The sequence below is a fragment of the Geotrypetes seraphini genome, chromosome 4 (genome assembly GCF_902459505.1).
Source record: "Geotrypetes seraphini chromosome 4, aGeoSer1.1, whole genome shotgun sequence".
In the NCBI taxonomy this organism is placed as follows: Eukaryota; Metazoa; Chordata; class Amphibia; order Gymnophiona; family Dermophiidae; genus Geotrypetes; species Geotrypetes seraphini.
In genome coordinates this window covers 183,845,399-183,863,488 of record NC_047087.1, presented here as the reverse complement: position 1 = coordinate 183,863,488, position 18,090 = coordinate 183,845,399, and the positions used below count along the sequence as shown (strand labels likewise).

At 40.6% G+C, this 18,090-nt stretch overlaps 1 protein-coding gene across 3 annotated transcripts in view; it reads left to right on the top strand.

The window, feature by feature from the left end:
• PRKG2 (protein kinase cGMP-dependent 2) overlaps nucleotides 1-18,090 on the top strand; it is a 161,244-nt gene that overhangs the window by 119,469 nt on the left and 23,685 nt on the right. For all 3 annotated transcript variants that reach the window (XM_033940049.1, XM_033940050.1, XM_033940051.1), the window contains 2 exons: nucleotides 685-821; nucleotides 10,213-10,302. In XM_033940049.1, the coding sequence (XP_033795940.1) occupies nucleotides 685-821; nucleotides 10,213-10,302 (227 nt within the window). The remainder of the gene's footprint in view (nucleotides 1-684; nucleotides 822-10,212; nucleotides 10,303-18,090) is intronic.

Genomic DNA, 18,090 nt, shown 5'->3' with positions numbered 1-18,090 from the left:
TAGAATAGTGCATACCTGGAATATTTGCACTGGTATATACAGAAAAATTTTGGATTGCAAGTAACTTGGTGTGCAAGTGTTTTACAAGACAAGCAAAACATTTTATTAAATTTTAACTTGATATACTAGCAAGGTCTTGCAATACAAGTACAAACAGTATTTTGTATTAAAGCTTTTGGGTTGTGGTGTTTCCATTATTTTTTATGGGAAAATTTGCTTTGATATACGAGTGTTTTGGATTACAAGCATGTTTTTGGAACAAATTATGCTTGCAAACCACGCTTTTACTGTATTTGTATTTGGTGTCAAAGTCCCTCCTCGAGGGCCGCAATCCAGTCAGGTTTTCAGGATTTCCCCAATGAATATGCATTAAATCTATTTGCAGTCACTGCTTTCATTGTATGCTAATAGATCTCATGCATATTCATTGGGGAAATCCTGAAAACCCGACTGGATTGCGCTAAGACTCATTCTGATCATTCATGTGTGTGCTTGGTGCCTAAATGTTGGCGCCTTCCCTATAAATTGTCCTTGTTGTGTATACTGTATACATTCTCACCATCCTCACGCATTCCCAAACACATATATGCGTACACACAAAAACACACAAGCTTGCTTAATGTATTAGTGCAAAACCTAGCTAACTCTGTGGCTAGAATCCAGTTCCTTTCTTTGTTATTTCAGGTGAAGCTTAAGAATGAAGACATAACCTTTGCCCTTAAGTGCATTAAGAAGAAACATATTGTAGAGACACACCAACAGGAACATGTCTACTGGGAGAAGAATATCCTGCAGCAGATCAACTCACCATTCATCATCAGGTGACAGCATATTCTTTCACCCAGTTCTTTTCACATGTGCCTGGGAAGTTTGCAAACCTCTGGGTATCACTGATTGCTGTTAAAGAAGTTGCTTTGCTATGTATGGGTCATATATAGCTAGCTATGCAAATGACCGCCTAATGGTAGGGGATCATTTTATAAATTTTTTTTGCATGTAAAATGCTTTACATAAGGAAGCAGACTCTTACAAAACTAGGCATGGGTATATGCATTTAAAAGCTGGCACACCAAAAGACAGTGCCAGTTTCTTTCTATGAGAGTAAATCAAAAAGTAAAGGCAAAATACATTTTACGACTTTAATAGAAGTAGCTGTGAGCAAATGAACATATCACTTTTCCATATAGTCCCCATGCAAGATGATGCATTTGTTGTATTGTTCAACTAGCTTCTGCATTCCTGCAGATAAGTTTTTCGACTGCTCCCGAAGTCAGGTGAGCAGTGTTTCCTTTTCTTCATCATCAGAGGTGAATCCACGACCTCGCAGCATCTCCTTCAGTGGACCGATGTGATAATCACTAGGCGCCAGATCTGGGCTGTAAGGGGGATTGCCCTGTCAATGTGCTCTTGTATGCGCGATGTTGATGGGCGATCCAAACGACCTTTGTCGGTTACACCTACTCTTTCTGCTTTAAACCTTTTTACCCACTCATAAATCTTTAGTGATTCATGGTGCTATATCCATACTGAGTCAATATCCAAGGGTGAATTTCCCTCTGCCCAAAGAAAGCACACTACTGCACATTGTTCTTCGATATTGCACTCTTGCAATGGAGCATCAACGTTTCCGGCCTCGTGGCTGCCACACAACTAAAGGTCGAGCACTGCACTGTGTCTGGATGAACTATCCAAAAGGCAATGTACGAGTACATATGTTGCATTTTACTAGCTCTGTTTCAGCTATCATGTAATGGAATAATTGCCTTTAATTTTTGATCCGCCCTTGTACGTAAGCAACTGAAATCAGTTTGGTCTTATTTTCATCAGGACCATTTTAGGTTGATGGTGCAGATGATGTTATTGTCTTTAGATGATTGTAACTCTTTATATTTGGGAATCTCATTTAAACTACAATGGACTTAATTCAGAGCACAGCTGCAAAACTGATATTTGGTAAGATGAAATGTGATCATGTTACACCTTTGTCGATGAAGCTTCATTGGTTTCCCGTGTCAGCTCAAGTTGAGTTCAAAATATGTTACTTGGCATATAAATCTTTATTTGGCAAGGCCCCTTAGATTTTTGCTCCTTGAGTTTTATTATTATGATCTTTTTATCAGCAGGAACTCTGCCCAGTCGCTTTTGACTTTTTCAACTACTAAAGGTAGAGTTACCATATTTTTCTCAGCGAAATCCCAGATGCCTGGCCCCACCCTGTTCTATCCCTGGCCCTCTCTGTTCTGCCCCAAGCCCCACCCTGTACCGCCTTTGGCCCCACCCCATTCTACCCCAAACTCAGCCCATGAAAGCCTCATCTCATTATTCCTGACCTCCAGGCCATGTTCGGGGTCCTCCAAGCATATGCAGATGCATGTGACACCTGCGGATGCTCAGAGGCCCTCCACACACGGCCAGAACTTTCCAAAACCCAGACAACTGCTGGCTTTTGGAAAGTCTGTCTGGGTACCTGGACAGTCCTCTAAAAAGAGGACATGTCTGTGTTTTCCCAGACGTCTGGTAACCCTAACTAAATGTCCAAGATACAGGTCTATTTATAAGAAATATTTTCCTTTTTATGTGGTGAAAATTTGGAATTGGTTACCGTTATATGCTTGTCTTGATCCTATTTATATTAATTTTCAGAAGTTATTGAAACACTATCTGTTCAAGAAATTCTATGAAGTTGTAGCATGATAGCTTTTAGGGCTTTGTTATATGTATTTGCAATAGTTGTTATGATGAGGATTAGACGAGCTAGAAACACTCCATTGTTTTCGCCATTTTCACTTCAGATCTATAAAAATAATTAAATAATCAGGCTACAATTATGAAATTTACGTCAGACACATATGAAACAATACATTTTGATGTGATGAAAGTATTATTAGTCTAAAAGTAGGTGAAATAGGAAAAGTCAAAAACTTATCAGCACCCCTTTGTATAATATAGTATAGTACTATTATGCAATTTCCCCCAAATTCTATATATGATGTCTAAAAAACCGGCGCTGACCAGAATGGCGCATATGTAATTCTATAAAATTCTATTTTTTTAATTTACCAACTATATCTAGATAGTTTCCATATAAAACATACTTATTATAAAATCAACATTACAAAAAGATGAGTCTTCATGATATTTCTTGCCCACTTCCATCTGTTACCTGTACAAATAAAAATCTTTCCTTACACAAAAGCAGATACAAATAGCTGCATTTTCAATAGTTTTTTAAATGCCAATCTGTCAGCACATAGGCGCAATTGCCCCTTCAACGCGTTCCACATTTTAACACCTGCCACACAAAAAGCAGCTGCTCTAAGTCTCAGTATATCGCACTTTCGTCGATGTTTCAAGTAACATGGCATTTTCTGAATGCAATGCTCTACCAGGAAAGTATCACATCAGCAATTGCTTACAATATAAAGGTATTGGATGGTAAAGCGTTTGATGAACAATTGAGATTACTTTATATTGAGCTCTCTGTGCTACTGGTAACCAGTGCAACTTCCGAAGGACTGGGGTTATGTGCTCATATATAGAATCATGCTTAGCACTTGCATCCATGACTAACATTTAGGCGTACCCATTTAGATCAATAAAAACCAGGCCTAAATACCTGTGCCTAAGTTGTGTATAGATCAGGCGTATTCTATAACAGTGCACCTAACTTTTAGGAATGCCCATGACCAGCCCATGTTCCTCCCTTGGCCAGGCCCCTTTTGAGATTCACACAGTAGAATTTATGCACACCACTTTATAGCATGTGCTTAGAAACTTAAGCACATAACTCCTAATTAGCACCAATTATTAGGTATGAATTGCCAATTATTGGCACTGTTTAGCTTCTTAAACAATTAAATTGCACTTGTAAATCTGTGCTTTTCATAACCTGGGTTGAACTATATAGAATCCGGGCCTTTATGTGTAGGTGTTCCCAGGAATGTAGTTTGAGTGGAACCAGGGCAAAATTGAAATATATGTGCATATTTAAAAAATACATTAGCACACATGTGAACACTAACTTTTATAACAGATCACTTAGATGGATAGGCCAAGTAGACTCCTATTTAAAACCTATTTTATAAACACACACAAAGACATCTGTGTGCCTTTATACAATTATTTCATGAAACCTGCAGAAATTGTGGCTAAAATGAAGGTGTGGACTTTTATGCCTATCCAGAAGGAAGTATAATGTACATGAATAAAGTACATTCATATTTTATAAAACAACGTGTAAATATCATGATTCCATCTATGCTCTGCTCAAACTCTGGTTCCAGATCACCTATAATTGGGTCACAAATACATATCTACCTTCTTGTCACAGTGTCTACTTGTACACACAAAATTTTGGTGTAATTTCATTAAAGCCCATGTATTAACATAGAACAAAATCTTTTCCAGAGAAAGGAAAATGGTAAAGAACATAAGAATTGCCGCTGCTGGGTCAGACCAGTGGGCCATCATGCCCAGTAGTCCGCTCACTTAGGGGCCCTTAGGTCAAAGACCAGTGCCCTATTTGAGTCTAGCCTTACTTGCGTATGTTCTATTCCAGTAGGAACTTATCCAACCTTGTCTTGAATCCCTGAAGGGTGTTTTCCCCTATAACAACCTCCAGAACAGCGTTCCAGATTTCTACCACTCTCTGGGTGAAGAAGAACTTCCTTACGTTTGTACGGAATCTTTTCCCTTCTAACTTTACGAGTGCCCTCTCGTTCTTTTCACTAGAGGGCATAATTTGAGGTTGAGGGGTGGTAGACTCAAGAGTAATGTTAGAAAATTCTTTTTAACAGAGAGGGTGATTGATGCCTTGGAATGTGCTCCCAAGGGAGGTGGTGGAGAGGAAAATGGTGACAGAGTTCAAAAGAGCATGGGATGAATACAGAGGATCTCTAATCAGAAAATAATGGGTATATATTGAAGAACTAAGGCCAGTACTGGGCAGATTTGCACGGTCCTTATCCTATATATGGCCATTCAGTTGAAGATGGGCTGGGGAGGGCTTCGACGGCTAGAATGGTATAGATGGGTTAGAGTGAGTTTTGGCGGTGGCTCAAGTAGATGGAACCTAAGCACAGTACTGGGCAGAGCTCTGGATTTCTGGCCCAGAAATATCTAAAAAAACTAAAGGACAATTTAATTTATAGAGTGTGTACGGTTGGGCCGACTGGATAGACCATTTGGGTCTTTACCTGCCATTATTTACTATGTTCCAATGTTATACTCATAAAAAGTCATTTACATGTGAAAAATTCTTGATAAAATCACATTCATAGAGTATATGTACACATTTACATCTTCCTCAGAATAGGTGTAAATTTGTCTTAGAGCATTTGTACACTGCTATGGGCCATTTAGGAGCTTGTTTTATAAATGCATACACTTCTCCCTCCGTATTCGCTGTTTCAGCAATAGCAGTTTTGATTATTCACAGTTTTTAGCTTGCTGGCTCCTCCCCTCAAATTACATCAGTTTGCATAGAGAAAATCGCTGATTCCCAGCACTTTCTTCACCGTGTTTTGCCTCTGCTTCAGGAACAGGCCAGGTCTCCCACTATGTTATTCGCGGTTTCACCATATTCACAATGGTTTTTAATAGAAAACAGCAAATAACATATGAAAAAGTTATTCGCGGTTTTTCTATATTTGCGGTTCTGTTAATCCCCTATCACAGCGAATACGGAGAGAGAAGTGTATATAAATCTATGTTGCCTTTAAACAATAGACCTAACAGAAGCCATTTCAGACTTTTCACATTGGCACCCTATTATAAAATTTGTAGATCCCATAGCATATTTTACCATCTCTGGAAAAAAATGACTAAAAGAGACGATCCACAATGTTGAGAATGGCTGATTTTACATGTCATGGATCCATAAGCAGTCTGAAAAAGTTACGTTTGAACTTCTGCAACTTTTTTATTTTTTCACATTAAAGGACAGGGTTGGGACATTTGTATCCTCAAAATAGTTCTGATGCAGCCATCCAAGATAGGGGGTTTTACCCCCACCAGTTAGGTCCCAAACTTTTGCTGCCATAGTTCAAACATTAGTCTAGGATATGAGAGGGAAAAAGAATTCCAAACAAAAAAACTTATTTTCTTTGATGCTGCTTAAACACATCACACAATCCTTCAGTGAAGTATCCCTTTTAGACTATTGCTTTTCTGGAATTCATACAGTTTAATGTCCCATTCTACATGCTTCGGTCTTGGGCAACTTCAGCAATCCCAGGTAAAACCTCTATACGCAACAGCTATTAAACTCTTCCTGAACTTTTATCATTTGTCAATTCTACCAGTCCTTTGTAGAAAGGCCTGAAGACCACTGAGCCTGCACTGGGTCAGTACTCAGTGATTTGGGATCAAACCGCCCAAAAGATTAGCTGTTCTAATCCCATCCAACAATCCCATTCCGGATTTTAAAGTTTCAAAATCAAGCATTTCTTCATTACTATAGAACAAGTCCTTTCTAGTGTTTAACCCACAGCAAGTACTTTCTTTTATCCCTGAAAACATAGTCTTAACATTGTATTGCTATTTGTCAGAGCAGTATCTTCTCAAACTTTCAGCTACTTTATGAGTTCTGGGTCTTCAAAGCACACAGTCTTTGCACTACATGCACATTCTTCAGGCAGTGCTTCTCATGGCTAAACACTCAAGTATTTCAACCCCCTTTAATCCACCAGCATACTTTCTTCAGAAACATTCTCAGAAGGGCTTTCCTCAAAGTCCCTCTTCTCTATTCCATGTTACAGCATCTTCAGAACACACTGACATAGCCTCCTCCTATAACTCTGGGTCAGGATACTCTATCTTGGGCTCTAAGTCAGGTCTATATGGCTTTTCTTTGCTGGCTGGACCCTGTTTCCGAAACCAGTGTGGCTTGCCTTCCTGGTCTGGCTTCTGCTGACTGACTCTGCTCTGTTCTCCACCACACCCCCTTTGCTGTTGCACTGTGGGACAATTAAGGCTAGCTTTAGGTGTGTATTACTTCTTGATTGGCTGAACATTCTGGGAAGAAGTTAAGCTGTCTGACCCAGTTTTCTGCCTTGCATACTGTGGAGTTTTAACTGGCTCTTGCTTTATTTTCTCCGTCTTAGAAATAACTCCCTGCACTGACTTTGTTTTCTTTGGCAACTGGTTAGAAAAGGCTAAGTAGGTATTTGTTGCTGCATGCTCTTTGCCAAGTGTGTTGCTTACGGTGTCAGGTCAAAAGTGCGCAGACAATTGAGCGCAGCGCGGAGGCGCGCGACGCAGAAAATTACAGTTTTTAGGGGCTCCGACAGGGGGTTTTGTTGGGGAGCCCCCCCAGTTTACTTAATAGAGATCGCGCCGGCGTTGTGGGGTTTTGGGGGGTTGTAACCCTCCACATTTTACTGTAAACTTAACTTTTTCCCTAAAAAAATTTTTCGCCGAGTTGTCTATGAACCGTTGCTTACATGTGTGCCCCTGTCCTGTTTCTGTCTGGGCTTTGGAATGGGCTTATCAGAAACCTGGATTGGCATGGCTCTTATACTATCAGAATTCTGTATTTCTGGACTCCGGTTGGAGCTCACTGGAGTTTCGCTGTGACAATATCCTGCTTCTAAGATGATAATTCAAAGTGGATTAAAAAAATGATCAATTACAATATAATAATAATAACAGTTTATATACCGCAAGGCCGTAAAGTTCTATGCAGTTTACAGTAGTTAAAAATACAACAAAATTGAATAAAACTAAAGAAGTTAAAAGCCAAATACTAAAAGCCCTAAAAAGATCTGATTATTGCATAATATAATTTTTACAGATCAGCTACCTAAGTACTTCAAGAACATATATGTTTTTAGATGCCTCCTTAATTCCCCATAAGTATCAGTAAGCAGAAGCAATATACCTTGCTAACATACAAACTTCTAACTATTCCTAATTCAGCATCCCACCTCATAACCTAGCCCACAATATCCAATGAACCTGTGCATACCATGATCTCAGTATATTTCAGATTTATTTATTTATTTATCATATTTCAACATGAGTTACAAGAAAATAAAAAGTATAATTGTTAATTTTACATTTTGATAACATACAAATTAGCTTTTATCTTCCTTAGACCACAGTTATTGAAGAGGGAGTAAGGCAAGGAAATAAAGAGAAGACAATTTCTAAAGTATATCATTTAAGGAAAGGCTATAGCACTATAAATCTGTCCCATATTACTTTTCATTCAATTATGTTGAGGCGATTCTCTTTAACTCCAGAAATGCCTTCAATTGCTCAGGGAGAAAAAAAACCACATACTTCACATCTGCATATTTTACAATGGTAATCCAATAAAAAGGTAGCCCCCCAATGCCCTTGTCTCTTGTTTTATTGAAAGAAACTGCTTTCTTCTTTCTTGCTTAGTTTTGGTAACATCTAAGTACGCCCAGACTCTTTTACCATGAAATAATTATTTAGACGAACAAAAATATTGTTTCATAAAGGCTTCCAAGTCCTGCTGAAAGACAAAAGATACCAACAAAGTCGTTCTGTTTGAGGAATCTGAGATGGAAGTTTCCAGAATAGCTGATAATTTTCCAAGTCTATCTAAGGAAATTGAGTATTTCCTTTCTCCATAACTTCTTGGGAATGTTTAGAAGATAGTGGAAGATAATACATCTTACTGACTGGAGGAATAAGGTCAGAAAAATATTTTAATATTTCCACCAAATATGCTTTAAACATGTCATACGAGGAGATCCCAGAAGTTATGGGGAAATTCAAAATTTGTACATTTAATCTTCAATTAAAGTTTTCAATGTTCGCAGTTTTTCTATGCAACACTGTATTATCTTTAATCGCCAAAACTTTATAATCCTGAAGACACTGGACTTCAGCTTGTATTTTTGAAATTGAATTTTTTGTCTCAGTATTAGCTTGATCCAAAGTTCTAGATATTTTGTCAATTCCCCCCCCCCCCCCCAGAGTAAGTACCTCACTAGACACCTTCAATATCACTGCATCCAATTTATGAAGCATTTTTCAAATCATTGCAAGTGTAACCTCACTGGAGGGGCTCAAATTCCCAGAAATAGTTTCCATCTGCAGAAGTTCATCTACCTCTGTGGAGTTTCGTGTTGCTTGTCCGGCAGCATGATTCTCCACCTCTGCAGTAGTGGCGACTGTTGGACAGGGAGGTGGAACTGACTACAGGGGTGACAACTAGATCTCATGCTCCTGCTAAGTTAGGCCTTCTCCACCCTCACTTGCCACGGGAATCGACTCCCATACTCTTGAACAGATGCCAGGAATGAAATGCTCAATCGTCTGCTGACTGGCAAGGAGCGAAGGCATCGAGGAGAAAACAGCCTTCACACTACCCTTTCGTTTATGTGGCATATCTATGCAGGAAAAAAAATACACCAGCAACTCCGCAAGAGCGCTCTCACAAACGCCTAGTAAGTGCTGCCATCTTGGCCACTCTCCCCAGTATATTTCAGGTTTAATAGACCTATCCTCCTTCATTACCAATTTTAATCATCAATCGTCACAATCTTAATGGATTAATAGATATCAGAATCATCAAAGTATCAATTCAATCAAAATTCAGTATGAGTCTTCGTGTATGAGTTAAAAGCTTTTTGGACTTCATAGATCCCTTCATTCACCTCTAATTTGTATTTTCATATCATTACTTGCGGGGGGGGGGGGGGATTTGCAGGGGATCACGGCAGGAGGGACTGAGCATCCCTACTGCTGCGTTGCTTGTGGGGAGGGGGGTTCAAGGGGGATCGTAGCAGGAGGGATTGGGCATCTCTAGAGAATCATGCTTTTAGGCAAAAAACTGGTCCCTCCCATGCCTAAAAGGTCTTGTTTTGGGCGTTTGGGACTTGGGTGATTTTTTTTTCAAAAATAGGTCTTAAAGGTAGACGTAATGACGGTCTGTGTGATTAAACTCCTGAATATAAAAGTAGGCAATTCTTGAAAAAAAACAACCCAACACATTTTGGATTTTTTTTTTTCAAGAATGGACATTTCCCTGCTGCCCACTATGGGCGCCTAGGGCCTTAGGCCAAAAGGGGACCTAGACTTTTTTTTTCAATTATGCCCCTCCACTTTTCTCCAGTATCTCTACACACTTCAGAATCAGAAATAAAGGGATATTTAAGAATTTAACCTTGAGAGTTTGTTTTCTCTTCACAGGATCTGTATCTGCCACAGCAAGTATAAGTTGTTTTTGTCTTGCAGACTCTACAGGACTTTTCGAGACTCTAAGTATGTATATATGCTGCTGGAAGTGTGCCTGGGAGGAGAGCTCTGGAGTGTTCTGCGAGACATGTGAGTTATTGTGAACGTCAGTCTCTCAGAGCTGGAGCCAATGATTTAAAATACATTTCTTACCCATTATACAGCCCTTGCGAATAAGTAAAGAATCCCCAGCAGAGAGCCCACCCAAAAAAACCATAGCCAAAAAGAGGATCCCCTCCACCTGAGAGGGAAGGGCATAGCCCACCAGGGTCTGCAAATAACAACGAACCTCTAGCCAAAAGGCAGCAATGACCACACATGATCACAGACCATGTGCCAGAGAGTTATCAACCCGGTGGCATTTCAAACACGTAGAGGTAGAGGCACACCCGAATTGAAAGGCCTGCTTCTGAGAAACAACCCCGATGAAGGACCCTAAATTGACATTCCTGGAGCTCAGCGCTCTGCACCACCCTGGGTATCTGTTGCACCAATGGAGACAAGGATGCAACCCGAGGACGGCAACCCAAGTCCCGAGTCCACAGAGACAGAAGGTAGTTGTAGTCCCCCTGCGGCTGCAGAGCCACCAGCTAGCGATTGTATTGAGACACCGAGAGCCAGTCCCAATTATCTTCAAAAAAAGGATTTGCCGCTTTAATACGATGCAATCCCAGATCACGTGTCATATTTTAAGTGGAGTTAAACCTCTCTAGGCAGATTCAAATGCAGATACTTTTCCTGTTTTTTCTGAGATATACTTTATTGAGTAAATATAACATAGATACTCACAGTTGTGGAGTTTTCTCAGAGGATAGATGGAAATAATCCCTCTGGGTACAGCTTCTTTATTTATTTATTTATTTATTTATTTATTAGGTTAGATGAATAGGGGGAAAGGGAGAGGCAAATACTGAAAGTCCAAGAGCTAGAGCGGGTAACAGTTTGATTTTTACGAAAGGTTTGTTGGAAAGAGAGGTGAAAATGGTGTTGCTCTAAACAAAGAGAAGCATCAGGGTGGCCTAAATTGCCATGCGGCCATAAACCATGTGGCCAGAATGTGTGGTCAGAGGTGAGCTCCAGCAGAGGGTAACAACAAGACTGCAAAGGCACACAGGTACTGTAGGAAGCCCACCAGACAAGAGGAGGGGGGGCACTAGAGAGAGGCCAATAAAAGCTGAGATTAGCTCTAGGTGGCCGAGGAAAGGAAACACCTTGAGTGACCTTGTCAGGCAGAGGTCACAGATAGCCAGGAAGTGATAACAGACAAAAAGAGTCCAAGTTTAGCTGAGAGGGAATAAAGACCAATGGAAATACAGTTTATACACTTTCTCAGACTACATTTTCCAAAATCCTTGTCTCACATGTCCTGGCAGTAAGGTCCTAAAACAACACTGAATTCCATAAAGCATAATTTATAGCCCTGTTAGGACCAGGGTAAGGCTGCAGGAGGCATAACAACCGAGGTATAATTTAAAATCTGGTCTGCTTACTAGTGAGATGACAGTTGATTTCCATGTCTGATGTTTGTCACCAGTCACACTTTGGATTGCCCATTATCCCCAACACTCTTCAATCTCTACATTGCATCCTTCAGCACCTACCTAGACAAAATAGGCTGAACCCCCTCCTATAGCTATGCAGATGACATCACCATTCTCCTTCCTTTTGATCAGCCAACGCCCACCATGACAGACACACTACACAGAACTCTAGAAACAGTGGCAACATGGATGAAAGACCACAAACTAAAATTGAACCCAGACAAAACAAAATTCATACTTCTCGGAAAAAATAAAACCCCAACCATAACAAACCTAGTAATAAACTCAATCACATACCCCATTCAACCCACTCTAAAACTTCTGGGAATGATGATAGACAGATACTGCACCATGCAACCACAAATCAACAAAACAATACAGAAATCATTCGCGGTCATGAGAAATCTAAGGCAAGTTCAAAAATTCTTCGACAGAAAACAATTCCAGCTCATGGTCCAGTCCCTAGTCCTAGGTCTCCTCGACTACTGCAACATCCTCTATCTCCCCTGCCCTGAAACAAAACACAGCCCTGAGACTAATCTATTCACTAAGAAAACACAACCACATTACCGAGGCATACCTCGACTCACACTGGCTCCTAATTCAAGCAAGAATACTATTTAAATTCTACTGTCTATTATTTAAATCCATAAATGGTGACAGCCCAGCCTACTTGAACAACCGCCTAATCCAAACTACCACAACCATACACAGGAGAACCCAGACACCATTCACATACCCTCCAATCAGAGACATCAAACGGAAAATCTGTACGATGGCCTTCTAGCCACACAGGCAGCAAAACTAGACCACCAACTCTCCAATCTACTAATCACAACCCCAGCCTACAAAACTTTCAGAAAAGAAATAAAAACCCTCTATTCAAGAAATCCATGAAGCAACCTGCTCTACTCTGTAACACCTCTGGACATGTCCAGAAATCCTCTTCTATAATCTGCCTTGAACCGCAAGGTAATGGCGGAATAAAAATCACTAATGTAATCTAATTTTTGTTTTAGTTGTGAAAAAGATATAAACAATGTACAGATGATATTCTAAAGCAGTATGACACGGGGGAACTGGAGGTGCTGGAGTCATGGGAAAGTTTCAAGACAGAGGAAGGTGAGGTGCTGGAGCCACAAGGGGCTGAGAGCAGAAAAGGGTTATGAACTGGATTCATAAGGAGAGGGCTCCAAGCTACAGCTTTACTGAACATTAAAGTTACACTTTATGGGGAATGGGAAAGAGGGGGCAAGGAGCTGCTGGACCATAAGGAGGAATGGGAGAGAGAAGGAACATGGAGTTATTGGACTATAAGGATAGAAGGGGAAAACATGGAACAGGAAAATGCTGGAACATAGGGGTAGAAACATACTAACATGATGGCCCATCCAGTCTGCCCATCTACTGGATCAACTATCACCTCCTTTCCCTAAGAGATCCCACATGCTTGCCCCATGCTTTCTTGAATTCAGATACAGTCTTTATCTCTACCGCCTCTGCTGGGAGACTATTCCATGCATCTACCACCCTTTTTGTAAAAAAGTATTTCCTTAGATTACTCCTGAGCCTATCACCTCTTAACTTCGTCCTATGCCCACTCACTCTGGAACTTCCTTTCAAATGAAAGAGATTCGCCTTGTGCACATTTGTGCCACATAGGTACTTAAACCTCTCTATCATATGTTCTCCAAAGTATACATACTGAGATCTTTAAGTCTGTCCCCATACACCTTATGTAAAGACCACCAACCATTTTAGTTACCTTCCTCTGAACTGACTTCATTCTATTTATATATTTTTCAAGGTGCTATCTCTAGAACTGTGCTCAATATTCTAAATGAGGTCACACCAGAGTCTTATACAGTACAGAGGCATCAATACCTCCTTTTTCCTACTGGCCATACCTCTCCCTATGCACCCTAGCATCCTTCTACCTTTCACCTTTGCCTTTTCAACCTGTTTGGACACCTTAAGATCATCAGGTACTATCACACCCAAATCCTATCCCTCTTTCGTACACAAAAGTTCTTCACCCCCTAAACTGTACCATTCCCTCTGGTTTTTGCAGCCCAAATCCATGACCTTGCATTTCTTAGCATTAAATCTTAGCTGCCAAATTTCAGACCATTCTTCAAGCTTTGCTAGGTCCTTCCTCATGTTATCCACACTATCAGGGGTGTCTGTTGCAGATTTTGCTATCATCCAATGGCGTAGTAAGTGGGGAGGTGGACCACCCCAGGTGCCGTCTTGGTAGGGGTGCCGGCACCTCTCCAAAACAGCAAAGAAGATGCTAGGAATTATTTATAAAGGTATGGTTAACAAGACTAAGAATGTTATAATGCCTCTGTTTCATTCCATGGTGCAACCTCACCTGGAGTATTGCATTCAGTTCTGGTCTCCTTATCTCAAGAGAGATATAGCGGCACTAGAAAAGATTCAAAGAAGAGCGACCAAGATGATAAAGGTAATGGAACTCCTCTCATATGAGGAAAGACTAAAAAGGTCAGGGCTCTTCGGTTTGGAAAAGAGATGGCTAAGGGGAGATATTATTGAAGTCTACAAAATCCTGAGTGGAGTAGAACGGGAACAAGTGGATCAATTTTTCACTCTCAAAAATTACAAAGACTAGGGGAGACTCAATGAAGTTATAAGGAAATACTTTTAAAATCAATAGGAGGAAATATTTTTTCATTTGGAGAATAGTGAAGCTCTGGAATGCATTGCTAGAGGTTGTGGTAAGAGTGGATAGAATAGCTGGTTTTAAGAAGGATTTGGACAATTTCCTAGAGGAAAAGTCCATAGTCTGTTATTGAGAAAGACATGGAGCAAGCTACTGCTTGCCCTACATCGGTAGCATGGAATGTTGCTACTCTTTGGATTTTGGCCAGGTACTGCTGACCTGGATTGGCCACCGTGGGAATGGACTGCTGGGCTTGATGGACCTTTGGTCTGACCCAGTGAGGCTATTCTTATATTCTTATGTCCACCTCCCATGCCACGCTCATGCCCTCCATACTCCTCACTTCTTTAAATCTTCATCAGCATGAGCAACTTTGACCTGCTGCTTGCGCCGGCCTGGCTCCCCTCTGAAATTACTTCCTGGTCTCGGGGCCAGGAAGTGATGGTAGAGGGAAAGCCAATGCTGATGTGAGTAACAAGCTAGAGATGGCTTCATGCTGGTGAAGATTTAAAGAGGTACAGGGGGAAGGGAGGGTGCGAATGTGGCGTGAGGGCAGAGAGGAGGGTGCTACCCCTCCCTGCGCTTCCTACCCTCACTATGCCACTGATATCATTTACAAAGAGGCAAATCTTACCTGACAGCCCTTCAGCAATATTGCTTACAAAAATGTTATAGAGAGAAGAAAGAAAAGGGACAGGGAGATGCTGTATCATAGGGATTGAGGAGAGTGAGGGACAGGAAGGTGAAGGATGAGAGAGGAGATGCTGGGTTACATGGTTGTGGGAAGGAGGAGGAAGGAGAGATATTTGGTATGTGGAACTATGTGGGAGAGTCCAGGGGGATTCTCAAGAAGATGAGTGAAAGGAGATTGATAAGTATAGATGTTGAAGGTGTATTAATGGAGAGTGAATGAAACAGAAAGAAATAGAAGGCTAGGGAAAGAGTGAAACAGAAGAACTTGGGGATGAGAGGAGGAAATGGAAAGTTCACAGGTAAATGAAATATAGCTAGAGGACTGAAGAGAGAGAGATGGTGAAATCTGAGCAGGCAAACAGAAAAGACAGAGAGGAAATATGTCAGAGACAGATGTATTGAGAGAATGGAAGAAGATAGGAGGAAATTGGAGAAAGGACATATGGATAGCACCCACTGGAAGGAGCGAGGAAGACAGGCATGAAAGGAAAAAAGAGAAACTGAGACCAACGTGCTTTGAAAAATATAATGCTCGGACAACAAAGAGAGAAAAAAAGTGTTTTATTTTTGAATTTATTAGTTAAAATATGTTAACTTTAAGAAATGTGAAATACAAATATCTTTGTATTTTATTCAGTAGAAGAAAAAATACATTTCTGTTTTTATTTTTCCTTTGTTGTGGTACATGCTTAATTAGGGTTACCATATTTTACCTTAGTAAAACCCAGACCCCTACACACAGCCCGTTATGCCCCAGTCCCATCCCCCTGCTGCCTGCTCTCATTGAGCAGGAGGGCATCCGCGCATGCGAGGCTGCGACGCAATGACATCATACACACACATGGGGAGATTTCAGAGTGGTGGGCACTGGAGGATTAAGTGACTTGCCCAGGGTCACAAGGAACAGCACTGGGATTTGATCTCACAACTTCTGAGTGCAGAGGCAGCAGCTCTACCGGTGAGCCACACCTTCCCTCACTAGCATTATGGAAACATGGTTACACCAAGAAGAACAATCATATCTCATTCAATGCCTACCCCCAAATTATCCTGTCGTATCTGCCTCCAGATTAAGCAAATGGGGAGGTAGCCTAGCAATTATTTATGTAAACTCTCTGACAGTCACTGAACTTTATGCCTATGATTTTTCTTATCCAGAACTTCTAGTGATTGAAATAATCTCTAAACCCATACTACATGTTCTGTTATTTGATAGTCCTCCACCACCGAAACAAGAGGAAAGGGAGTACCAGAGTGTAGCTGAAGCCAGTTAAATTCCATAATTTGATCATTATGGGAGACTTTAATATTCATATGGATACTCTGAACTAAGCTAGAGCTATCCATTTTTTGTCACTTTTGACTGACCTCCATCTTACACAGCATGCTCTTATGGCAACACATTCTGCAGGGTATACTTTAGATCTGGTCATCTCACATTTAAATTATCTGATTTCTCCTGCCTCCCAGTCTCATGGTCTGATCATTTTCTTTCTCTCTTTCAGAATTGTAATGTGAGTCACTAAAACTTTGGGTTACTGACACATTTTCCCTTTTCTTTCAGAAAAATTCACAAGCAGTTTTCAAACCATGCCTCTAGATCAGGGGTAGGCAATTCTGATCCTCGAGAGCCACAGGCAGGTCAGGTTTTCAGGATATCCACAATAAATATGCATGAGATAGATTTGCATCTCAAGGAGGCAGTGCATGCAAAGCCATCTCATACATATTCATTGTGGATATCCTGAAAACCTGACCTGCCTGTGGTTCTCAAGGACCGGAATTGCCTATCCCTGCTCTAGATGACAAGCTCCAATTATGGGATTCTAATTTGGTCTCCAACACATGGCTCCAGGGCAGCTGTGACTGCTGAAGTCCTCCATTGCAGCCCTCAAACAGTTGGCTGAAATGTTCTTCAGATCCTGTAAATATATTTATTTCAATCTTGCCCATTCAAGGACCCTTTTTACAAAGCTGCGGTGGTGAGTCCTTAGGAATTGAAAGGGCTGTGTCTCATTTCCCATGCGAAAATTGCTACTGTGGCTTTGTAAAAGGGGTCCTAAATGTTTTTTAAAAGATTGCTATAGGCTGGGCATGTATGTAGGTCACCTCAAGACAGGTATAGGACCTACTACACATGCACAGTAGGTGCGTAAATACATAAGGCCATAGATCAGGTCAAAAACAGGAATCATATTTAGATGCACGTGTAAGAAAAGTTTCTTCATTTTTTGGCTCCACTCATTTGTGTGAACAGACTTTTTTAAACTGTGAATGTGCTGTAAAATCAACATTTAGGGCTCCTTTTACTAAGCTGCGATAGCGTTTATAGTGCATGCAGGATTTTAGCGCGCGCTAAACCCGTGCTATGTGACTAGAACTAATGACAGCTCAAATCGCTAGCATGCCTTTGTAAAAGTAGCCCTTAATATAGTAACTGCGAACAGTCCCTTAAGTGTATTACTTAGGTGTCTCATTACAGAATTTGCTACCGCTGATAATCTAAAATAAAGTGAGTTTTTAAAATATATCCTTGAAATGTTATGGACTAAATATTGGTATTAATTTTTAATGTTTAATACATAGTCTGAATAAACAGGTCAAGGCAGTTTACAAAATTAGTAGTATGAGTAAGCTTGAAATCTTGATGGCCCTCAGAGCTTTTTCATATTTATACTGTGGCCCTTCACATGAAAAAGGTTGCAGACCACTCCCCGAGAATATTGAATATCGGATCAAGTTCAAAGTGTTGACATTTTGACACATAAAGCTTTTCAAACCAATAAACCAGATTATCTGGCAGTTGCAACAAGATTTCTGTGCTCAATTAATAATTTTGTCCTCCCTAGTCTATCTTGAGCAAACTGGGAGTCTACACGAAAATCAGCTTTTTTCTTTTTGGCTCAGGCCTTATGGTACAATCTACCCCTCTCAATATGTGCAATTCCATCTAATGATCAA